The following is a 26,529-nucleotide window of genomic DNA, read 5'->3' on the forward strand; positions in this document are numbered from 1 at the left end:
CATAAGAAACAGGAGACAACAAGGCATGCATGATTCATTTTGGAAATGGGCAAGTCCAGAGAGTTCCTAAGGAGACTGCAGTTCATAAATACATACAGTATGGCAGAAAAGTCACTGGTTCAGAATTTTTGTTCAGAAATATAAACTACTAAAATTGTTGTGAGAATTCCTGAAATTTCTTCTGACCGGAAGGACATGCTAGGGCAAGCAAGGATTGTACCTGCTCTCACATGCTCCAAGGTCCCCATGCTGACCTTTTATAAGTGAACACTTTTTTCAGTGTGATCAGCAGTGTTGTACCAGTTATTCAGCTGTTAATGAAGAAAAAACTTAGCTGTTAAAACCCAATACTCTTTAGAAAGAAAAAGAGGAATGTGGGGCAGGTATAGCAAATAACAAAAGAAAATGGGCATAAATTAACCAATGACAGTGTAACCCAATTTTCTCTCTCTTTACCTAACTTCACAAATTCTGTGGGCCATGGCAGGAAGGAAGAGGGTACTTTTGTAAATATTATTTTTAGTATTTTACAGTGTGAATAATCATAATATTAATATATTATTATTATATATACAATATATATATTTATAATTCACATCCATAAAATAAATGTATCATCATGTCTCTAGGTCTTTCCCCTAAATGTTGCTGGTAACAGTGAATTAAATATAGTTACAAACTAGCTACTTTTCTTTTTCTTGCTACTTTAAGCTCTATTAAGAACATTTTTAAAGTTCTACTGACCTCTGTAGACACTAAAACACAACAGAAAATTCTCACATCTGGAAAAGTGAACTTATTTACATGCATTTTCTTAGCAGTCAGTCCATCAGCTCTAGTTTTTAATGAAGCATTTTTTTTTCTTTTGGCAGAACTATTTATTTGTGTTAGAAACATGCATAATTTCCAGGAAAAGATTCTTGCAGCCACCTGTAGATGCTTCATGAATGACTGATCTACACAGATGCCATAGGTAAAAGGAAAAACAATTTGAATTGTAAATTGAAGCTTGCAGACTACTAAATCTTGCTGCATGCTACTCTGGGCAGTATGTTGAAGACCCTGGAGATATTTCTTTAGCTGTCATTTGAAACAGGCACAAATAAATGAACCAAGGACGGCAAACTCCATTAATCACAGCTACACTATCAAGGCTAACCTACCAAAAGGAGTGACAACGTACAACTGCTGAAACAATAAAGACATGTAATGAAAGATTTTACTTTTATGTTTGGTACTGAGGATGGCTCACCTGAAGCAGACTTTTTCATCTCTTTTCAACTGCTTTAGGGAAACACCATCTCTCTTTTTGGGACTGCTGAGGTGGGACAGCTGCCTAGACACCGATGAAGAGCATGTGAATTTTGCTAGAAGAGATGAACTGAACAGAGCTCACAGCGAGAACAGAGAGGAACCAGATGGACCCCTGAAATTTGAGCTTAATGTTTGTCACCAGGATCCAGAATACAAGTCCCCAGCTCCCTTGCCACATGCTCAGGTCAAACTGATCACCAGCTGGGAAGCAGGATGGAATGTAACAAATGCCATTCAGGTAACCTTTTATTTCCATGCTTATTCCACTCATCATTTGAAAAACCTGGTCATCACTTAGCCTGCTCTATTTTACTTAGCTGTACCATCATTTTGCTTATTCTAAAAGGTTTCTATGAATTTATTACTCACATATTTGAATCTTTCTGCATAAGATTAGCACTCTGATAAAACAGAGCTCCAAAGAGAAAAATGATACATATGTCATCTGAAGTTTAAAAAGTGTTTAAATTAGGTGGAATTGAAAAGGTGGTGATTGCGCCTGTTTTGGAAGTGCCAACATTATCTTTAATAAGCATATTTGAATTCAGAGATGTTTGATAGAAATGTGAAGTAAACATCTGATAAAAAGAGGATGGTAAGAGCCAGACTGACGTCAGACATAAATTTACTGACATGTAAATTAAACTAGAAATAAATTGAAGCACGAAGCACAAGAAGTGTAATAATACTTGTCACTGTTAAAGAAAATAGTTAGGTTGAATAGACTGAAAGCATTTGGTCCCAACATTCTGTGTGGAATTTGAGTATCTTTCCAAATCCTTAAATTTAGCATTAAGTGTTTCAGAATCTTTTTCTCACTTTTCATGATTCATTTCCTTACATAATTCTATCATTACCACTAACTTTCTGTCTGACATGGTAAGAAGAAAGCAGCGTCTACAGACACATCTAGTCCCAGTAACTGTTGCTTAAACACTTTTTTATTCCACTTTAATTATAGAAAAATAATCTTTCCAGTGTCACACAAGTCTGACTATGCCGATGAACGTTTGTTTACATATCCAGTTCATCCCTCAGCTCTGCAAGGGAGGAGAAAAAAGGACATATTTCTAACCCTGGTGTATTTTCAAACATGAGCACCACCACATGAGAGCCAGTGCAATAACAGGGCACAGTAGCATATCATACTCTGAAAGTGTTCAGCTGTGAATAAAAGTGTGAAGTCCTAAAATACCCCAACTGCATTCTAGTAACACATTTTATCTTCAATCTCCCTCAGCAGCATCTAGTCAGGACAGGAGTCTGGGATGAGAGCCCATTGTCTCTGTGAGTTTTGCATTTGATTTCACCAAAGCCAAGATTTCATTCTGGAAGTCAGTTTTGTCAGTATTTGCTGTATGACCTTTTGGCAAATCACATTCTCTCACCCATTGTTTTCCTTTCTGAAAAACAAAAATAATAATGCCTCTATAAACATATCAAAGTCCCCAAAAAACCCTAAATGTTGTGTACAAAATTACTGTTAATTATTAATAATATAGCTTTCAGTTAAAAAATAGACTGATAGCAGATTTTAAAACACAATCAAATATGCAGTTGACTATTTAAAATCAGGAAAAATTCAAGCTAACTTATCCAATCAAATCAGTAGCTATGGTCTTAGTCAAAACTCTCAGCATGCTGAGTGTTAACTACCATGGCTCTCATTTGGTCAAATATTTTAGAAACTAGCATTAAAAGAGCAGTTGGCTACAGCCAACTGTATTGAGGTTTTCTCCTAAGGCAGGCTGAAAGTTGCAAAGCCTGGAAACTGCAGTTTTGTTAATGGTATAGCCAAAGTGCCCTACTGACACTTTATTAAACTGTGTGCATGTGTGACCAGGTATGTGAATCTGTGTACACATATTTGTATTATTCCTATTTCCCAATACCCGGGTCTGGGAGCAAGTCATTTGGTTTAGAAACAAAGGCAGAGAGCAGAGAAAGGGAAGGGGAAAGGCAGGAGAGGAGAGGGGAGAATATTGAATGGGCATCTGTCAGTAGAAAATAACAGTTTGAAGAAATTCTACGAATAGCTTTGAAAAGAAAGTCAGAGTTGTGAACAGAATTATTAAAACAATCTAAATGTTCTTGACTGGTGAAGACAATCTTTGATAAAATGACAGTTGTTTTGCCCTACCCAGAGGAAAGGGCAGAAGTGTTTTGCATGACAATTAGAGGTAAACATTTCAGCAGAATTTTTAAGTGTTCTAAACAGTTATTTCAGTGAATTCAATTAGTCTAAAAATGAAATTATTTTGTAATCCAGATTTATTATGGGAACAATTAAATCTTTGGTCTCTGAAATTAAATACAAGGGTTTTCTCACAGTGTTTTAAATACGAGTCTTTTCAAACAAACAAGAAGAGATTTTTATTTTATTCTTAACTTGAACTGAAAAAATATGCACTTTTGGTGCCGATACTGTATGTGCAAATGATTGCTTCAGACATTTAAGTTTCCAGGGAAACATGTTTCGTATTCCAGCACTGCACAGGCAAATCAAAACCTGTGTTCAGTTAATCTGGGTAAGGACAGAGACCATAAAGCTGAGTTAATTCAAATGGGAAAATGTACAGCATCATCTGGCAGAGTGATGCAAGTTGCATTTGTTTGTATGTAGCAGTAAAAGGGCAAAATTATTTGTAATGACTTGTACACTGGTGCTGGATAGATAAGCAAAGCAGTAGTCACAAAGAAGAAGGTATTTAAATACCAATGGTACAGTATTTCACAGCAGAACCAAAGGACAATAAAGACTACTTATCTGCCAGTCACATGTAGTAGGAGTTTTGCAAAGACTATGGAGAAAGCCAAACTAAAATGCATTTAGTCTATAGTGTCATGAAGGGGCACAAGACAATGAAGAAAAAACAAGAGAAGTGAAATAATGGAAAGAAGTGAAATAATGTTAATCTCACCTATAATTTATACCTGTGTACTTTATAAATGTAATTTATACCATTGTGAGTCGATCTCCACTTAGATCTCAGGAGGGCCTAACAGTGAAAAAGATCAACCGCTTTCCCAGAAAGCTTCAAGTGTCTTCCAGTACTATGATGCCTGAACAATCTTTAAAATACAGGCTAATATAATTGCACAACTTTTCTCTGAATGTTTGGTAAAACATGATGTATCAAATCTGGCTGGAAAGCAGCCCAACAGAAAAGGACCTGGGGATGCTGGTCAACAGCAGCTGAACATGAGCCAGCATGTGCCCAGGTGGCCAAGAAGGCCAATGAATCCTGGTCTGTATCAGCAATAGTTTGGCCAGCAGGACCAGGGCAGGGATTGTCCCTCTGTACTCAGCACTGGGAGGCCACACCTCAATTCCTGTGTTCATTTTTGGGCCCCTCAGTACAAGACAGACATTGAGGTGCTGGAGCATGTCCAGAGAAGGGCAGCAGAGCTGGAGAAAGGTCTGGAGCACAAGTCCTATGAGGAGCAGCTGAGGGAGCTGGGGGTGTTTAGCCTGGAGAAAAGGAGGCTCGAAGGAGACCTTATGACTTTCTACAATTACGTGAAAGTAAGTCGTAGCCTTGCAGGGGTCGGTCTCTTCACCCCGGCAACCAGTGACAGAATGCGAGGACATAGCCTCAAGCTGTGCCAGGAGAGGTTTAGCCTGAACATTAGGAATTATTTCTTCACTGAAAGGATTGATAAGCATTGGAACAGACTGCCTAAGGAGGTGATGGAATGACTATCCCTGGAGGTGTTCAAGAAATGACTTGACGCAGCAACTTAGTGACATGGTCTTGTTGACAGGGTGGTGATGATCTTAGAGGTGTTTTCCAACTAAAATGATTCTGTGAAATCCAACTGAACATTCTCTTTGATTCAATGCATCTAATACCTAATGTTGCCAACATTCATATCCTTCCTTTTGCAAAAAATTAGGTTGTACAAAGATTAGAAATACCTGCAGCAATGGAAATTTTCTTGTTCCATGATCAGAGTAACACAATATGGTGCTTGACTACTGTCAGTGCTTCCAGGAATAACAATAATAAAATTAGTATTATTAATCATTACTTTTCAATGTATCAATAATAAATTACCAATTATTTCTGTAGAAATCATAACTATTCTCATTATATTTATATTCTGTGTATTTACATTAGTTTAGAAAATACTCAAGATTTCAATAATCATAATTTTAAAACCTGAATATTCATATTCCTTTCACTGCATGCCTTTATGACCATATTTCTGTACTGAGTTCCAGTTTTAACTTAGGTGACTGCAACTCCTAAATGCTTAACTGGAAAACACACTGATGCTGAGGACAGAATCAGCAGACATGCCTCTAAAGTATAGAGGCAAACATCTGAGGAATGTCTAAACACCCCTCACTTTAAGCTTTACTGACACAAAATCTAAGCATTTTCCAAATATAAATATGTCCATGCTTGTAGTCTTAGAAAACGGGTCATTAGATGTGTAATGATATAAATCCTCTCATCCTGAACCTTAAATAATTTAGTCATGTTTGGCTAAATAGCCACTTGGATTTTAACTCCATCACTTTATCTAAAGTATTTATTTTCCAGATGTGAGAACAAGGGTCAATCCTTTCTTGAGCACAGAGCAGTAATTTCCTTGAATTATATATTGAAGCTGAAGGCATATGCATTGAAGCTAAAGTCATACTCTGAACTAAATTACAGACATCTGAGAGAAACTAACTTCTGCATTTCATGTCAAGATGTGGTATGGAGAATTGAAGGGAGATGTCCAATGCTGATATCTAACCTAGGACCAGAAAGTAATTCAAGTTTCCAAATGAAATGTCAAAAAATGACAGCACAAAGTAAAATTCCAAGATAGTAGAACTATTGTGGTGCACATAAAAATTCCACATAGTGAGTATGATTTTAGCTGAAATGTGCCGGCAATACTGGCAAATTTATTTTTCCAAGGCTTGCAAACACAAACCCTTATAGCCAGAACTGCAGACCCAAAAAGCCCAGTGAGAGCCATTTAAATTCCAATCTTTTTTTTCTATGATAGAGTGTCACCATTATGCAATGCAATTGATAAAAGATGTATTTTAGGGGAGAAGACTCTGTAACTAGTGTTTGTACCCTGGTTTTCCCTTCTGATTTTCTCTTGAGGGAGCAAAAAGATTCCAGACATACGTCACTACTTTGTATAACCTTTTATTTCAGCTCAGACCCTGTGGTAGGCTTCTTTTGTGCACGTATTCATATAGTACAGAGAAGGCTGCATTCAGGATATATATCTTCTCTATTCCCAATCCTATTTCTTATCACAAAAGCTTTTTATCAAAAATGTGTTATCCTGCAACAAAGAAATAATATCTAAATCAGAGAAATATCTTTATTTGACATGTAAGCATGGTGCAGCAGACTGATTTTGAGTTAACTAACTGCCATTCCCATAAATCTCATTAGACAATGCACTTTATCAGTCTGCTTTTTCCTTGGTCAGCTGCAAACACTAAGAAACGTTATGAAGACAGAACTCCTAAACACAGAGAAGTGGCTCATCTAAAATCATTCCAGGAATAAATATTTGGATAATTCTCATGGGATTTAAGTTGCTGTTTTGTAGGTTTTGACTTTTATGTCGTATGTCACATTATTTGGGCAATAACCAGGTGTGAGGGAGGGAGTGTTGAGTGGATTTATGTTAACATATTCTACTGTAACTATTATGGAAACGTTAGGATGTCAAATCAGTTTCCATAGCCCCTCCATGTCAGGTTTTCCATCAAGTAGAAACTGTGATACAACATAACTAGTCCACAAAATTATTCCTTGGACATACAGATAGTCCCAACATATGGACTATTGGTTCAGAAAGCACCATACTAGCTCCTGAAGCCCAGAAAAAAGCACATGGGTTACACAAGCAACAGACCAAAGTATTGCAATTCTTTAAGCCTTCTAGGTGCTAAAATGACATATCAAAATATCTGTAAAAGTTAAAGCAGACCTTAGATCATGCTTGTCCTCACCATGTGTTCAAAATTGCTGTTCTCAACAAATGAGTTAACAAGAGTTACAGGGGGCATCTCTCTCTCTGTGTCCTTCATAAATGATTCTAATAGCCTCAGTAGTTTGGCTACGACTGATATACTTTATTATATAATTTATTATATTGATCTAATTTAAGCTAATCAGCATATATCTCATATGAGATGAGAGAGAAACATTCTAAAATATAATACTCAAAAAACCCATGGAATTTAGCATGCAACCTCAGCCTTAAATCTCAGTATCTTGATTACACTGTGTGTAAGACAGATATATTTTTAAATATTTATTCTTAACCCATACTTTATTTTATATCTTGAGCAGATTTTTACCTGAGTTTTACAGTCATACCTATCTAATGTTTCATTCTTTTGATAACACTAGCCAGAATCACTGCTGGGCCTAAAGAAATATGAATAATTCTGTTCAGAACCTCAAATTATAATCTTACATTTCAAGAAAGTATTTATTTAACACTTGATTTTTAGCAATGGCAATTATCTATCATTTCCAACAACTTCAGCAGAAACTCTTCTTGCCTTGTTCTTTTGAAATCTGTGTATTTCAGCATCTAAATTTCAAAGCCACCATGTCTTCTTGAGCTTACTCCTAGAAACAGCAGCTAAGTCACTGCAATGCATAGTATACTTATCCTGGGATTGATGTTCAGTTTGTCACAGTCTGGTAAAGAAAGTGCTTGAGAAAATTTGCAAGTGGCTATTTCTTGTAAGTGAGGACTTCCTGTTGACTTTTCAGTTGTCATATAAGTTTGAAAATTGTTTCATCTGGAAAATCTACTACTATTAATCTTTTAGAGCAGCTATTTTATAGATGTGAGTCCTTCTACATGAAGCAGATGGTAATAGAAATTGTGTGCATGTAAAAGGACAAAAGAGCTAGCAAGTAAGCATATAGTAGTATGGCAAGTAAACTGGGAGGGACCAGCTCAACTCTTCTCCTTACAGTGGTGCTTTCCACTGGTAATAATGTGAATTTTTGCATTAATTGGAATCTGCAAGTTGCTCTAGCATGCTGCCAACAGATCTCGTTAGTAAGGACATAGAGTCATAGAATCATGGAAGATCCCGAGATGAAACGGACCCATAAGGACGCATCATTGGGTCCACTACCTTGCTCCAGCACCTGCAAGGTGCAGTGCAGTGCATGGTCCTGCCTTCAACACTGACAGAATTCCTTGGGTGGATGCACTGGAGGAGTCTGTCAGTATTATAACCCTTTTATATCTCACTCAAGTACATCTCCATCCAAGGGCTTCAAACCCTGCCATTATTCAAAGGCCAGCTACTATCAGTGGTGTTGCTAGAGCTTAATAGACAGTCTGTCAAGTGACAGAGGTATGATTTTTACATACTCATTTACATATATTTGCAGAAAGGGTGTGTTCATTTCCATTTCTTCCATAACACATATGAAACAAATGGTATGTGTAAGTACCTCAGAAATCTGAGCACTGTGCCTCCTCCTCCCAGGCCTCTTTTTATTTCATTTCATCATTAGGAAGCCTTCAAAGCACCCAGGAGATGGCCTGCTCTGGTGGTGTTAATGCCTAAAAAAAGCTCTTGCGTTGGTACATAGAAAACTTAGAAACACACACACACACTACACCACTCCTTTTACTTTTCTTTGCAAGACTTTTTAATAAGGAAAATCTTACCTGCATTAATACATACAGTCATGACCAGCTTCCTCTTCTCTGTACTGCTGTCCCTAACCAGGCACACAACTAATGCTGGCAGTCTCTCCTGAATGTCTGCCTCGTGCCTTCCTCCCTGAGGTCATTGCCTGCACCAGACTCAGGCTCTTGGAGCTCCTACAGACACAGCTGATAGACACCACATCCTTCCCCCTCGCCTTTGGGAGTGTGGGACTGAAGCAGAGTGTGTTTTCCTGGGCCAGTTCAAGTTCACGTCTTATTTAGATCCTGCTGCTGCATACATAAAATATTGGTCTGTCTTTCCAGCAGTCAAGCAGTTAAACAGAGTCCTAGTCTTTCATCCAGTGTCTGCCCACACCAGAATTCCTTCATTCCCTGTGTGAGTCCTTGTCCTTGCTACCATGCAGGCCTGTCATCTGGCATCATCTTTCAGTCAGGCCTCTTTCTAGAGACTCAGACTAGGTCCCTGTCCTGCTTATTTTTATTGTAAAACCTCACTATTACATAATCTGGTTTACCAATCCGCAAGGCTAAAACTGATATGAACACTTATAATTCCCTGTCTGGGTCACAATAACACACTTTTCCCTAACCTTTCCAAGCTCACCCCATGCATACCCACCTGGAAAGCTGATGCAGTTCCATAACTCATAAGACCACAAGCTTTTGCAAGAAAGTCTTCAACCATCAAATCAAATGTAAGCTGCTCATTTTTTTCTATAATAATCTACTATTTTTCTTCCTTCATCTATTGACTTTGGTCTCTCTTTTTCCAGTTACAATTACCATTTTCAATTTGTTAAATACTTAAACAAGCATTCCTATGAACTGATATGAAGATATTCCTCTGATACTCTTAGAAATGTCCTTTTGATGAAAATTGCAGAGTTATAAGCTACATTGAAACCAGCGTTTTCTCTCTTGACTCACAGTATCTGGTATTGACTCAAGGTTTCCTTGACTCCCCTCTCTGCCTGTATTTTTTTTGTGTTATCTTTCCCCTAGATTTTAAATTCTTTGGAGAAGAGAGCATCTCTTTGTGCTTTGTTTGCACATTGCTTTACACAATGGGATTACATTCAAGAACTTCCAGGTGACCCAATACTGAAAACAATTTTGAAAGTGAGTCTCAAAATGTTTCCTATTTTATAGAAACTCCTTACAAAATAATGATTGTTTAAATGTAGCCTGTGATAAATCAGTTTGACATTTGATTCATTTTCCCCTCTTTTCTCTATAAGGAATTGATTCTCCTTGCTATTGAGACTCATTGTAGAGGCTGAGCACAAGATAAATCAGCAAAAGAATGTGATAAGAGTACCTTTAGAATATTCAGCCATTAAAATGGGCATTCCATCTTAAAATCCAGATGGCAAAGAAAGAAAATGACAGAAATATGATATCAAAGATAAATGGATAGTGGCGTTATGAAAATTTTACTCTTTGAAACAATAAATGTTGCCAAAAACAAAGTATCAACTAGTCAGCTGCTTGAAAGCAATGATCCCTTTATTCCATGGGAGAACCCAATGTGCCACGACTTGTTGCAGAACAAGGATCTCTGGCTCCCTCAGGTGAAGGGAATAGCTGATGTACTTTCCCACTATACTAAAATCAAATTAATCTACCATACTTTTTGGTGTCATCAATCCCTGCAAGCATTTTTAACAAGCTGAATTAAAACAGATGGTGTAATTTCTCCTTCTCTTTTTTAAATTCATGGCAGGTCACGTGGTATTTAAATACACTGTTATTAAGCAGCTTTGAATTTCTGTATCTGTTATATTTGGCTACTTCATTATTGTGGTGTTACATTAGGCAGTTAACTTTCAAAACAAAGCCCAAATTACCTATTATAATTATTCACCAGCTTTCTGTGACTGAGTTAATTTGTATACTTGTTCCTCTCTATAGCATATGCCATTGACCAGCTATCACTACTGGAAAACATTCTTCTTAAATACGTTCTTTCTGCCCCTGTTCTTAAACTTATGAGGTATGTAACTTCAGCAAATTTGCTTTAATAAACTGTATTTAGTAATATAACTCCTCCCAGGATAATATTCCTCCCAAGGCAGCAAGAACAGAGTGACAGGCAGTAGAAAGTAAAATATTTTGTCAGATGGTATTCCTTTCCTGTTTTTTCTAAACTTCTTTCACTTCCATTAGCAAATGTTCAGAAGGGAGCTCATTTTTTTATGAAGTAAAAGAGTGAGCCCTAGGGTTTGTCAAGCAATAAAAGTTAACAAGCTCAGCACTTGCAAATGCATAGGAGAATTTAATGCTGAAAGTAAGGGACATCTGAATTATTATAATGTGCTGGTAGAATCAGAAATAGTGATGTTTCTCTAGCAGGCTTTCCACATGGTAAAGCTTCTTCCACACAATCCATAGACAGTTAACCTACAGTTTACTTCAGTGTATATAATTCCTGACAGCAGTAGATTCACTGAAATGGTACAAGGTCTGTCTGATTGAGCAAATGGAGCTATGTGAGAAAATAAAAAGCCCTAAATACTGATTATACACAGCATTGAATATGATATATTGTAACCTAGTTTTAGCACAGTAAGCTGTATAAAACATTTTACCCCTAAAGCTAAGTAAAAGAAATTGTCTTCTATTTGTATGTCTTCTCCCTCTTTTCCCCACATACACCATGCTTCCTGGAAGGCAATGTTTCTCGGTATTCTTGGCCAGTGGCACTGGTTTTGCCATATGTACAATGCTGTGTTACTAAATAGCTAACAAAAAAATGAAATTTAATATTTACTTCTCGAAAATGTAAACATATGAGTCAAAGTGAAGAAACATTCACTTCAGCTCATACACACAGGCTGCTATCCATTTCAGTTTCTCTTAGTCCATTTCTTGAATTGACACAAATAACAGCACCAGTAGATTATGTTTTGTAGTCTTCACAACAAACATTTTTTGTTGGTTTATGTTTTCAGTAGCAATGGCAGTTTCAGGCCTTTTCCTTTACTCTACAATATTTCTATTCATGATGTTTTTTATTGCTGTTTCCCCCTCCAGAATCATGTTTGATTCAGGCTAGCTCCTCCCTGATAAGCAGAGAACATTTTTCTTTTCAATTTTAAAACCCATTGTAATTTAATTATTTCAGACTAAATCTGGCTATTTCAGAAACTGTGAATTGTTCTATTGAACCTTGAAAAAATGTGGATTGAGAATAAGAATTATACACAATATAGACCCAATATATCTTATTTTTATAAGAAACTTGTTTCTTTTGTTTATAAGAAGTTATCTATTTTTTTCTGTTATAATGACTGTTACTGCTCTCACTTTACTGTCACTCTAGAAGTTGGAACTGAAGTTTATTCTATCTCACTACATTTTGAACCCATTCTCTTGTCTCATTGTCTACATGATTTCTGCAACTCCAAATGACATCTCCTCAGCCACCTTCCCTTGAGGGACTTGAAAATCTCCTTCTAAGCTTTAGTTGGAACCTGGAGTTTAAAATGAATTCTCCAGTCCTGCCCTTGTTGCCTTTACTTGCCTGCTGGTTTCTTTCACTTTGGCTGGAAAGCCAACTGCTCTCAGAGTGGTTTCTTTTATACTTTTTGTTGTTGTCATCTCAGGCGAAAAATAAAATACCTGCACAAAACTGTAGGCTTCCCTCTGCTCCTTGGATGGGATTTCAGAGACTCTTTACTATCTCCTAAATTGTGAGGAGCTGCCATTCCACCCCTGAAGGTCTCCTTTCCTATTCATAAAGGATAATCAGCTGCATAATGCATACTTTCCCTCTAGCTTTCTTCTTATTCCTGTCTTATGCTTAGAGTTAGGTATTTTTCATATCCAGTAATTTTTCCTCACAGCCTCTTGCCCATCATATTCTCCTACCCCTTGTTTCTGCCTCATATGGTTCACAGCCTTATGCTCTAGTGTTCTGCACTTTACCTAAGGGCACTTTTTTCCCCTCTTCCTGCCTCCCCCAGTGCAGTTATATTCCCAAGTTATCCAGCTTCTTGTGCTTCCTTTGCTCTTCCAGGGCCTGCCATTGTCTCGTGGCCTTTGTAAAGGAATTCACTTGACTCTACAGATGACAGAGACAGGAATCTCTGATGGAGATTCACGAAATCTAAAACAAGTGCCGTGCGCTGTGGAAACAAGTAGTCATATGGTGATCCTTATTTCTATCCATCCTTTCTGGAGTTACCGGATCCCTTCCAATTCAGATATTCTGTGATTCTGTCATTAGCTTAACTTTTTGCTGTGTTTAGGTAGGAAAAAGTAAGGACTCCTGTTCCTAGTAAGAGCACATCAAAGCAAGGTAGATTTGTCATGTGCGTCTCTTCTGCTACTGTGTGCACTCATTCATTGAACATCTGTTTTAGACAGAGGTTGGGTGAGATTAGCCCAATTCATAGATGCTAAGAAGAGATAATTTCCTTGGGTACCAAAGAGAGTAAAGAAAGTAGTCACTTTAGTAACTTCAGTTACAGGCACTGAGTTTTCACCTAAAATTCATTAATTACACCTTGCGAATAAATTTCAATTTTGCTAAAAATTTGAATGTAAGAAATGAGAATTATTTAGGAGAAAGGAACAAAAATCAAATGCAGCCTTGAAATTAATTTCTCAAACATGAGATCACTACAGATTTCAGCACCAAAGTAGGAACAAAGGAAAGATTCAATAGAGCTGAGAAGTTTTCTCTGCACTATGAGAATGACTCAGGTTAAGAACAGAAAAGAAAACTCTTTTTTCAAATATATGAACTTTTTACAGCAATTGCTTAGCTAACTTTGTTTTGATAATGAAAAAAATGTTTTTATTTCAATCCATACAGACAGTTTTTGTTTGTAAAAGTTAAGAATAAACCTGAGGTCTTCATCAAGGATCAAAAATAATCAAAGTCCCCAGTTTGTTCCCTCAGTTCCTCTCCAGTGCAATTGCAGACTAAGAAAATAAATAAATAAATAAATAAATAAATAAATAAATAAATAGAGGAAAATAAAACAAAACAGACAACACAGAAAAGGAATATTACTTATTTTATAACTCCAGTCTTTTTTTTCCTTGGCCCGTAGAGGTCAAGGACCTCTACCACAATCTGTACAACAGAATGAGAAATACCTCCACAAGTAGTAATACTTCAAGTATTTTACATCTAGAGACCTTAAAAAGATGTTTTCAATGAGTATTTTATACGCTATATGCCTGGTATCACAATGTAGAACCATATTCAAATTTTTTTCAATTTAAATGAGAGTTTACCTAACTTTGCTTTTATGATGAGTGCTCAGAGCATGCAATAAAACCCATTCACATTTCTTTTCTGACCTTTATTTTTTCTCTTTGTTATTAATTATGCATATTTGGGAATGTTTGTCTAATCTACTTGAAATTAAGGGAATTATTCTACTTTGTTAAACATTAAGAATGATGTGGTCTTTTATGACATTATGGGACAGAGACACCTCCATTATCAGAATTTATTTGCAACCTCAACTTTATTTGTATCTGTGCATGATGATCTATCAGGCTGTAAAATCAGTTGCTGCTTCTTTTATCCTAAAGGTAGAAGCCTCCAGGGGTGCCACTGAAGTTTAAGTGAGGTTAAGAGAGGAAAAGCAGTAGAAATTTGTGTCTATACCCAACCTAATGGTAAACCAGCATTTTTTTCTCATGTATTCCAGAGGAATAGAATATGGTACTCTGTATCATTTTAGTGATTCCTGCAGACCAAACATAATAGTATACCACTATTTATGTCTTTCACCTAGACAATTAACTATATTTTCCCCAGGCTGTGCTCTAAGACAAATTTCCCCTTTATATGCTGAGCTCTAGGAGTCATTACAGCTTGAGTAAGAGTCCACCTAAATTTGGTGGTTAGGTCTGTGCTGAGGAAAGAACAGGATAATATCAGCCAGGGGAGGATTCAGTCACCTTTTATTCATGACAAATCCTATGCCAGTGTTCAGAAAATATAACTCAGCTTCTAGAAGATGTAACCTGGCTTCCTTTTCAGCTCTCAGAGGTGCATAAGGTTTTTTTCCAATGCAAAGTTTTTTGCAGTATGGTGTTGTTTTCCTCCATTTCCTCTTCAGCATTACTTGTTAAAAGTGACGAGAACTGTGGCTTGTCCCATCCAGGCAGCATTCAAGAAAAGCTCCTAATGAGCCAAATGCTTTCTCACAGCCTGAGTTTGAACTTTCTATGCACTTGAATTCTTTCTTCTGTTATGTCAGTGCACGCTCAAATAAAGTTATTTGACTCCCCACTGCTTTCCTTTGCTTGTATTCTCCCGAAGTCCCCCTCTGCTTCCCCTCAAGCTCTTTTGGCCATACATTCATGGAACTCACTTGCATGTTGCTGTGCTGGATGTTTGGATCACTTGCCTGCCTTCAGGTGAAATCCTGGGCTATAATGAGAGAAATAGGTAAGCAGCCAGGGAGTCTATGTTGCTCACCAAAACTAACTTTCAGAATAATGTTTGTTTTAGTTTTAACTGACTTACTTTTTTAATCTCTTTTTCCTCTCTGATGCATAACACATAATAAGAACCCTCATTCTCCTATGAAAGGCTGCTTTCTCCTTTGGGACCAAGCAAAATAATGTTTTCTTAAAAGGTAATTTGCTTGGGAGATTTTCTTTGTGTGATTCAGTTCATTCTTGCAGAGAGCTCTGGATTTATGCAAACTAACATTTTCCATCAAACCATGAGGAATTAAGAATCAAGCATATTTCGGTTTGGGGACAAATATTTAAACCAATAGCAAAGCCAATAGGATCAGATTTCACATTTAATAGCAGCAATTTTTTTTCCTTGTTTTCCCAGACATTTTCTTTCCTCTGTTCACTTTTCTTATCTTTACGAGATTCTCAAGACTAATATATCCACTAAAAGGAGAAAAAAGTCAGTGGCTTCGGTCAGTCAAATGGACACATACATTTTGCTGTGCAGACCATGCAGCTTCTTTACCTGCTTAACTTATCACAGTATCTTCTGAGCAGTCTATATCTGCCTTATCATCTACTTATGGTACCTGAAGGATTGACAGGTAAGCACTTCTAAAGTTTCTGTCAGTATATAAGGCAATTGAAGGCATTAATCACAGAATAAACACCTTAGTCACTGTTGTCCCTGCACCTGAAAGAGGCTGGCACTGGCAGAGAGAAAGAATAAGAAAAATCAGGAAAAACAAGATTGCTGGGGTCTAATACAACCATCCCTGAAGTTAAAGGAAGATTTTTCACTGACATTAGAGGAGATGGATCTGCTGCTAAGGTCAGACAGGCCATAGACAGTATTTGAAGTTTTCCACAGAACAGCTCATCGTATTTTTGAATTCGAACTCAGCTGAGCTGTGAACAAACTGTGAAGTGAGAGGGAAAGTAGATGAATTCTTTTCCTGAAATCTATAGAGCAGTGCCAGGAGTTTGGGTAGCCAGCCAGGGAAATGGAAATTCTTACTGCTGAGAAGTAATAGGATATAACTGATATTGCAAATACGTGATGGGATGATCTATGCACCTGGAATTTAAAAATTATTAGATAAAACATGTTTACCTAAAAAGAACAGGCAAAAGAAATGAGGGTGGCACTCTATGTTAGAGAGATGATTATCTGTGTTAGAGCTATTGTCTGGAAAGAAAAATTGTACTGTTCTTGGTGACTTCAGTTTTAAAGACCTATGGTAGGCGTTGTATGCAGTATGTAGTAAAACACCATTGAAGTTTCTAAAAATTACAGATGGTAATTATCTAACATAAAAGGTATTGAACCTAGCATAAGGTAATTCTACTTTGAGCCTCATTACATTGGATAAAAGGGAACAAATTGGAGGATCTAATTACATTAATTATGGGAAAACAGAGTACTTCATACCTCAAAAGTGAATTTTTCAAACCTGGAGAAAATGATGAGAGATAATTCATTAGGAAGAATAAATACGGACAGCCCATTGTGAAAGAAACTTTAAAGTTGTTTAACAAGAATTTATGAGATGTCCAGAAGGCACACCTCATAATTAAGAAACAGTATACCAATGTGTTAATACCCCTCCTACTTCAGGAGTTAAGTGAATGTATCAATTAAAAAAATTTTAAGTATATGTATATAGCAAAAGGGAGAAATAAAAGGTGAGAGTAATAACTTATGTGTTACAAACAGTAGGAAAGAGAGGAAAAAAATTGATCTCCCAGTAAACAGGACAACAAGAAAACAATTTTTAGGAATTAGTAAAAATAGAGGCTAGGTTTAGTGTAAAAACTCAAAACAGAAATACTAATTGTGGCAAAAATTAAGTATAACTGGAAGTGTGTGTCTATCTGTGTGACTGTGTATGCTTGTCTGAAAGTACCAGCAAAAACAGCAGAACAAAGTTAAAAAGGTAGGTCTGCATTAACTGCTACAGAGCAGCATATAAGTGATTTCATTTAAAAGGAGAGGTAGAAAAACTCACCTATAACTAAGTGTTAAGGGAACCAAGTAGAAGAAGGTATTTATAAAGCATGCAGATAAGATAAACACTTCTGTGAAAGTCAGGAATTTTGCCTAATATTTATGAGGGATGAGACAAAGTAATGAGGCAAAATATCTAAAACTGCATCTGTTCCAGAAGAGTATAGGAGGTAAATCAAAAATCTGTTTGTCATCACTAACCAAGATGAACACCAGAGACATAATGAGCACTGGGCTGAGGGCATCTCTTGTCCCCCTTGGTCCCCCAAATGATCCTGGCCAAGTCAGGGAGACACAGACACCAGAATATGTGGATGTAAGTATGGGAAAAATTAACTTAGAGATTTTCTCATGTAAGAACACCTTAATCTTCTCTGAGATCTCTCACTGAATTTTGCAACACTGATTTCCTACATTAGTAGAAGGAGGTTCTAAGACTCTTCTAAAAAAATAGATGCAGCTGTTCATAAGTAGTTCCTGTAGAGAACCAGAAGGACCTGCTCATAGCACAGGAGAAGATTGTGCCATTTTGTAATTTTTCTATTATGCTATTCTGCATAAGATATTTAAATGTTATGTCTCAGAGTTTCTACAGTGTGTACGCACTCCATTCTCAGCATGGACATCGCTGAAAGGAAATTCATCTCAGCTCTGCTAATGGCCTATTGTAAGATAGGTGTGAATTTTAAATTGATGTGTCTAATTTTTCCAAGCTTAGACTTGGACAATTAACTATGAGATAACCTCAACTTTTATTTAAAATGGATGTTGAAATGGATCTCAATAGTATTTTAAAGGCAGAATGCCCAGCAAGTTTTCACTTGGGAGACATAACAAAAGACACATCTGACCAGGTAATATTCTTATTCAATTACTACCACATGTGGAATCTTTAAGAGATTGTGGATATCATCCCAATATTTTAAAAACCAGATAAATCCTGACTGGTGAAACCTGGCAACAATGCAGAGAAAAAGAATGTAATTGTTACTACAGCTTTTAATTGATAGAGAATAAAAAGCTAGAAATATAATTAGTGTCAATCATTATGTTTCTGGAGAAAGAGTTCTTACAGTCCTTATTAAACACACTTCAAATTATTCTTTTATGACATTGTAATTTAGTCAGTGAAAGATAAATAATATATTTACATTTTTAAAAGGAATTTTGACACACTAATATACAACATGCTGATTTAAAAATTAGTGCAACCACAGAGTACATCTTAAATGGATTAACAACTGCCTAAGTGACAGGTTCCAAAAAAGTAACTGTCAATGTGGACATATTGTCAAATGAATGAGTTTCTAGTAGTGTTTAGGAGGTTACCTGGTAGAATGATCAGCATCTGGTCCAGTATTATTCAGTGTAGTCAACAGTGGTTTGGAAGAAGATGCAAAATCACTGATGATCATGGTGGTGACTGAGAAAGGAAGAAGACCATGTAGGTCAACAAGCAAGTAGCTTTCTTATCATGGCATGAGATTAAGGGATGTGCTATGTTCTTTAATTTATATTAATAAAGTTCCTTCTTTGTATAAATACCACAGCAACCAAGGCTTGCATCTGTTTGGGAAAATTATGTATTTCAAATAGCAACAAATGTTAAACAGCATAATTAAATATTTTGTGGAATTATACTGAAAAGCAGGGATCTTGAATTTATCTCCCTACTCTTCCAAGATGATTCATGTAGAATGCTTTCCAGTATAGTTTCCATGTCTAACCCATGTTCATGCAAGGTATCAAATGCATAGTTGGGGAAAATAGTCAAACTCAAATTAACCATTCCAGTGGAGTAACTACAGATGGTGAGAAAGGCAATCAGAGCTAATTTGGAAGTCTGGCATATCAGCATGTATTCTGCATATAGGAGAGTTGTCCTAAGGGAATAATTTTCAGTTAAATTCTTCTTCATTTCTTAATTTATTTTTCTATATGATTAAATTTTAAGGTGAAATAATTTTCTCTGTCTCTGTTTTGATTTTTAACATTTCTTTTCACTCCATTTAATTTTATTGTCTTTTGGCATGCCTCAACTCTGGCCATGATTTGACCTTCTTTACTTTTTAATTACTTTTCAGTTTGCTTTTTTTTTTTTCAAAATGTCATATTTCAGGTTAAAACAACCAATGAAACAAAATATTTTACTTGGGACTAAAAGCTTTAAAACTGAATATGAAGGAATTTTGATATCTTTCTCTGAGTGTCTGTCCATGCTCACTTTTCAATTTTTTTAAACACGTTTTATTCCTTGGGGAGCTGCTTGCCCTGAGGTGAAGGAGTGTGATAGCCGTATGATAGCAAAAAACCCATTTTTTTATTCAGCACTGAATCAGATGTCAGCTATTTTTAAATAAGAAGCCAGCCTTACTGGTGTGGGAAACACACACGTGTCAAAGAGTGTAGTCAAACCATCAGCAAAGTGTTTTAATGTGCAGATGTAGAATGGAATTCCTGTTCTGCTTGTTTTTATGAAAAACCAGTTGTGGGTGGATTGGTGATTCCTGGTGACACCTGTCATACCTGGATGCTTCTGCTTGGGTGTATTCTGACAAGGCAAACAGCTTCTAGCTGATTCCGACCTTTTCTTACCTGCCCTTTCCACTCTTCTCCTTGCTATTTCTCCAAAGGCTGGTCACCAGCTGAGCCCTCAGTTCTTTGTCCTGCCTTGGCCCAGCTGCCCACGGCTGTCTGCTCTGGGTGTTTGACCAGGACCTCCATCCAGACACACTGACTGACACAGAACAGTGCATTTCCATACTCAGTCTAGGGTGAAAATACCCAAGTCTTGCAAATGTCTTGGGACGCAAGGGAAGATGCAACCTGCTGGGCAAGTTTGGGCTCTCTTCTCACCCAGGGTGGATGGAGTGATGGTAAATAACACAACCACTCAAGATGCTCCATGGCAGAGGATAGTTTCAAAAACTCCACCTCCTCTGTCCCCAGATGTGTGAGTGCTTTTTCCCTGTGTTATTCTATTCCATGAACAGATCACCTTAAAGCAGTAAATTTGAGCTAACACATTTGACTTTGCTCTAGAACACTTGGAAATAAAGCCACTCAGACTAGAACACTTCCCAGACAGAATGCTGAAACTAAGAGTTATGAAGCAATTTAGGTAACAGTTCCTTTTGCTGCTCATTTTTTAACTGATGCCTCACAGCTGAGGCTGTCTGTGCCATAATTTGGACATGAGACACAGGATCAGAAGATTCAATAAACACAAGTGCTGGGGCCAGGCTGGACAAAATGTGCAATGAGAAATGGTGCAAGAATTACCTGAGTCCCTTTTTCCACTAGCAAGGAACCACTGAAATTTTGTCATGCTCTATCTGCATTCTCTGTGCACTCACCTCTCATGAAAGGGGCACAAAAGGCACCTTCATCAACATCCATGAAAGGATTTCTTTATGGAGGATGAATTTTCCACATAAAAGTCACTTTTAGAAATAATCTAAAGTTGCTGAGCAGCTGCAAGCCAGAGAATACAGACTGATGCCTGTTATATTACATTGATAGTAAAACAATTTATTAAAAATATATATTTTTTTAGATAAACTATTTAAACTTGATAATTTCTTGATAATTGTCCTAACAGAAAGTATTGCTTTTGGAAAGGTAAGAACTGGAGAGCAGATACAAAATTAATTTTGAAGCCTGGAAGTTTACATTTGTTCTTTGAGTTCTCCATCAATTACAGTTTTGGTTATTTTGTAGAATTTTGTTATTACTATTCTTTTATTTTAAATAGAGAAAAAAAAGTTCCTGGAAAGGCAGAAAAAGCATTGTTCTTTCACCACAGATATAGTTACTGTATTGGCATGGTCAGTGTTTTCTCATTTCTCTCCACTAACCATGCTCTATATTCAAAAAGCTGTAAAACCAGTTATGTCCACAATGTTTGCTTTCTATTAGTAATTGAGACCTGAAGTTTACAAACTCTGGAAAAAAAGATGTCAAAGACATAAGCTGAAAGAAATACTTAGAGTTTCTATAGAAATGTTCAATTTAGAAATTCTAAACTCTAAACTTTGGAGCGGACAACTATACATAATTTTAAGAAAAAATATATATTGGCAAAAGTGGGTTTATTTAATAAGGTCTGAATTCACAAAATGAAAAAAAAAATTCAACCCAAAAAAACCCACCTCTATCATCCTGTGGTCTGTGTTAGCTACTGAATTAAACTATTTGGTGTAAACAACAGCAAGGAGATGTTAGAGGTCAGAATTACGTTATGCTCTGATTAAACTAACAATTAAGCATGGAAAAGCAGACACCTGTGGGAAGGACTGTAAATGGCTGTGATAAGGTCTCTCAAAGTCTTCTGCTTTGGTTTAGGCTGAGGCTGGTCGTCCTTAACAGATTGAATTCAGCAGGGGAGAAGCCATTGTGTGGGTAAGGCCTATGGTGACACTTACCTGCAGGTTAATTATACTGTGACCCTTTGGGTCAACAGATACGGTTTGAACTCCCATTTGCAGATTAGGCAGCAAAATAACACTGTGAGTATGGAACAAATGAGATAAGCTTGGTACACACTGCAAGGAACTGAGAAAACATCATTGTTCTTATGTTAGTATGGAAGACAACTCTGTGGCTTTATCTTTTTGATTTTTTTCATAGACTTGGTTTATTTGTGGTGTTTTTAAACTCAATCTGTTATGTAAATGTTCTCCAAGGATTGTTTTCATAGGAAGGAAATCAAATTTATTTCTTTAGGCAGCTATCTAACTTCCCAGTCAGTGAAAGCCGTGATTAAAAACGGCATCATATCAAAAGCTGTTACATGTGTGCTACCTGCAGCCTGGCTGCAGCCAGATATCTAATCTTTTTAAGAAAGTAGACTGCTTGATGGCAAAAATGGTAGAATTTTGAACGCTTATGTGAAGTTCATGTACAAAATAAATGCTAATTACACTGCAAGGTAATTGGGTCATGAGACCGGTATTAGAATGGAGACATTGAGAGGAGAGATTTGGGTGACTAAGTACCACAAGCTGTGTAGTTGAATGTGCCAGATCCTAAATGAAACAGCATCTGCGACTTATACAAAACCAATGCTGTAAATGAAGTCATGGAAAACAACCAAAAAAGATATCTGGTCAATGACTTTATTATTATTTCAGTAATAATAACTGAGGTACTTCTGTTTCAACACATAAAGGCATAGACCTTTCTAGCTGAAATATATTAGTGCATGTATTTAATTCTTTCAGCTCAAATCCAATTGAAAGCTGAAGATACCTGCTTCTAGAGTGAAGCCTGGTGAATTAGGCAACACTGCTCTTTCATATGATAGGTACTCTATTTTTCTCATTGGCTTAGAGAAAAAACACTCCTCTAATTTAAGGACTTTTTTCTTTCCTGATTGATGGTCATCCCACAGTCTGCCCAAAAAGAACTGCTATTTTGTGTCTGGAAGAGGAGAAGACTACTTTTTATATGTTGATAATTATTTAGTGTTTTAAAAAATGCCTCTCTTCAGAGCCCTCTTTATGAATCACACTTGGGAGTACTTGAATCACGTGGAAGTGGGATGCTAGGTATAAGCCCTACAAAGCTGAGACCGGCACCTGACTTCTTGATGACCTCTATCAGAGATGAGCTCTTAGACTGCTTTCACAGAAACTGTCTGATAGTCATAAAACCAGAGAAAGTTCATGGAAAACACCTAAGGAAGAAGTATGCCTGAAACTCCCCCACATGGCCTCATGGTCATGATTGTGCATGGTAAAGTCTAAGATTAAGATTTATACCATTAAACTCACCTCTTCTGTTTTGGCTCCTGAAAGTCAACAGCACTACCCACTCAGGAAGTGAGGGAAGAGTGGGTTGCCCCTTCTGTGGAGAGACCTGTTTCCATTGGGGCTTCATAGGTTTTGCAAAGCAGATAGGGTTGCTCAGGTTTGGTTAGAAATAAAATCTAAGTGTGTGTGGTCCAAGTCAACTCCTTCTGTCAGGCCAGAATAAAAAGCATGAGCAAAAATACTCAGATTTCATCATGTGATGGGATGCAGTAAGAAATATTGAAGTGAAAATTTCTGCAGAACTAGTTGTTTTTCTGCAGGAATGTGTTTTGTTTCCTCCTTACCTTTCTTCAGTTGTCATGAATAAAAATGCCTGACCAGTGTGACTCATGTGCAAGTCCAAATTTCAGGTTTGTAACATAAAAAGAGAAATGTCACAGAAGCATCTTTCTTAAATTGGATGTTTTTATTAATAACTAATTTTCAAGAGCTGTGTTGGTTTTCTGCTGATGGAAATGAAACTACATAAAAGTGTAATTTGTCCCTTAATAGAGAGAAGAAAGAGGGAAAAAGACAAAGAAGTGCTCATAGTGTTCTGTGAAAAGTAATATTCCTTCTTTTTTTATCAGATAAAACAAGTAAAACTGTGTTCTTTTCAAAAACTGTTTAGTGAAAAAAAAAAGTTTTTATATGTTTTGTATGTATTTTTAAACACCTAAAGAAGTTTGCGCAGTGTAGAATCTCAGCAGTGAGAAAAATCATTTTAGCAGCGGACTTCGCAAGAGCAAAGGCCACATGAGGCAGACAGAAGCTGTGGAGGAAGCACAAGCATAGTCTGATGCACTCTAATGCCATTTTCTCTCCAGAGGTCTGTTAAAAATCCTTAGACTGAAGAGAATTGTCATTACTGAATCTATCTACAGTGCTGTTTTTAATTTGAGTGAAACGTGTACAGATGATGCTAGAGATGCTTCATTTTACTGATACTGAACCTGTTTCATTAATATGCATGTTGACTGAATAACTAACTATGAACCTTCTAAAATGTGCTTCTAATCACATCAGCATTAAATATTAACTAGAAAGCTGACTCTGTCATTCAGTCACATTTTCATTTTCCCAGCTTATCATTATGTGGGTGTCGATAGAAGTAGTTACTTTTGCTGGTAATTTCATTTATCATAAATAAACACATTTCTCATGGTTGTTATTTACTTAGCAGAATGGAGCAGTCCTTACACCGTGCAGCTGGGTGAAAGCAACGTTCCATGGAGAACAGGTTTGGGGTGCAACTTCTAGTAAACATTTTGCCTCAGGGATTTTGTGCTATCTCTCTCTCTTTTTCCTCTTCAGGGAATATTTGTCCTAGGATTGCCATATGCTCTCCTCCACAGTGGATACAGTGGTCTACTTCTCATTGTCTTGGCTGCAGCATTATGCTGTTACACAGGCAAAATTCTAATTGCTTGCTTGTATGAAGAAAATGAAGATGGGCAACTGATAAGAGTGAGAGACACGTACGAAGATATTGCAAATGCCTGCTGCAAAAAATTGTCTCCCAATCTAGGTGGCATAGTTGTCAATGTGACCCAAGTGGTGGAACTGCTCATGACATGTGTTTTGTATCTGGTTGTTTGTGGGAACTTGCTGTCTCATAGTTTTTCATATGTACCAGTGACTGAGAAAACTTGGTCTGTAATTGCATTTGTTACTCTCTTGCCTTGTGTATTTATCAGAACTCTCAAAATTGTTTCCAAACTCAGCCAGCTTTGCTCTTTGGTTCATTTTGTTATCATCCTTGTAGTGATAACTTACTGTCTCACACAAATACATCGGTGGTCCTGGGCAAAATTCAGACTCTCCCTTGAGTTTGAGGACTTCTTGGTCTCTGTAGGGGTGATCATCTTCAGTTACACTTCACAAATATTTCTTCCCACACTTGAAGGTAACATGAAAAACCCAGGGGAATTTAGGTGTATGCTAAATTGGACTCACTTTTTTGCCTGTATCTTTAAAACAACCTTTGCACTGACTGCTTTCTTGACCTGGGGTGAAAAGACAAAGGAAGTTATTACCGACAACCTGCCATCATTTTTTGAAACCCTAGTGAACTTATGTCTCTTAACCAAGGCTTTTCTTTCTTACCCTTTGCCCTTTTTTGCAGCCACAGAAATTGTGTATTCTTGTATTTCCAAAGGTAACCATTCCAATTACAAATCTCCACTACTTGCTCTGGCTGTAAGAGGCTCATTTCTCTTGTTAACTCTGTTGATGTCCATGTTCACACCACATTTTGCCCTGTTGATGGGTTTGTCGGGCAGTGTAACCGGTGCTGCTATGACTTTTCTTCTTCCTTCTCTCTTCCATTTAAAACTTAAATGGAAAAAACTGTCCTTCCTAGAGAAATGTGCAGATATCTCTGTTTTTATTTTGGGCTTCCTTTGTAGCCTTGCAGGCATAGTTTGCTCAATAAAAGGGCTGCTTGAAGTATTTGGAGGAGTGTAAAAGATTTCCTGAATGACAAATAAGGATCAAATCTTATAAATGCTTTCTCCCTGTTAGTCAGTATATATGAGATTTTGTCACTAGGTAGAATTAAGCATATGCTTAAATGTTTGCAGATTCAAGTCTTTAACTAGAAAATTATGTGGCTCTAAGCAATCTGGAAAATAACATTCATAGCCAAAAAGTACAAAATCAGGCCTCTTTAAAACATTGAGAAGAAAGGTGTTGGAGATGGTTTAGCATGAAAATAATTGTAAGTAATCCTACATAGTTTTAGCCATATATGACATGCACATCCTGAAATTACTACTGCAAGGGATTCCACCAATTTAACCAGAAGGTTCATAGGGTTAGATACTGTTCAGTCTCAAAGCTATCAAAGCTAGCTTACAGGATGTAACTTGGAGAGGTCTATTATTGAAAATGGATGAAATATTATTTCACCTCATTGGCAAACTGCAATTCAACATGTGAACAGAACAAATTAGTGAATTTTGGTTTTTATGTAAGACAAATTCTACTACTTGTTTTTTAAATGAATAGGCAAAAAGAGAGCTCAGTTTAAGACAGCTTTGAAAGTGTGCTTTTATCACAACTTCAAATGGGAATACAGTCAGAGTAAAAGGTGCATTCTAACAGTTCAAAGTCTTGGAAAAGAGAATTTTTTCTGAAATAAGCTATAGCCAGTGACTGCAGCTTTTCTGCAAGTCTACCTCCTAAGATTCATGTCTCTGCAATGCAGCTACTCTGTTTGTTGGATGACTAGAAGTCTCGCTGGTAGCATGAAAAAGTTAACATGCAGTTCACTTTCCCTCTTAGGCAGGAAATTTCTTTGATCTG

At 36.9% G+C, this 26,529-nt stretch overlaps 1 protein-coding gene across 1 annotated transcript; it reads left to right on the forward strand.

Moving 5' to 3' along the window:
• The first annotated feature begins 1,243 nt into the window (after positions 1-1,243).
• On the forward strand, positions 1,244-25,689 carry LOC138107054 (vesicular inhibitory amino acid transporter-like). The gene is made up of 2 exons (XM_069008388.1): positions 1,244-1,552; positions 24,538-25,689. Exons 1-2 carry the CDS (start codon positions 1,244-1,246, stop codon positions 25,687-25,689), a joined length of 1,461 nt encoding a protein of 486 aa, XP_068864489.1.
• The last annotated feature ends 840 nt before the right edge of the window (positions 25,690-26,529 follow it).

Source organism: Aphelocoma coerulescens, chromosome 3 (assembly GCF_041296385.1).
Source record: "Aphelocoma coerulescens isolate FSJ_1873_10779 chromosome 3, UR_Acoe_1.0, whole genome shotgun sequence".
Lineage (NCBI taxonomy): Eukaryota > Metazoa > Chordata > Aves > Passeriformes > Corvidae > Aphelocoma > Aphelocoma coerulescens.

Coding starts and splice junctions, on each gene's coding strand:
- LOC138107054 (XM_069008388.1), top strand. CDS start 1,244: ATGGCTCACCTGAAGCAGACTTTTTCATCTCTTTTCAACTGCTTTAGG. Junction 1,553..24,537: donor ATGTAACAAATGCCATTCAG/GTAACCTTTTAT, acceptor TTTCCTCTTCAG/GGAATATTTGTCCTAGGATT.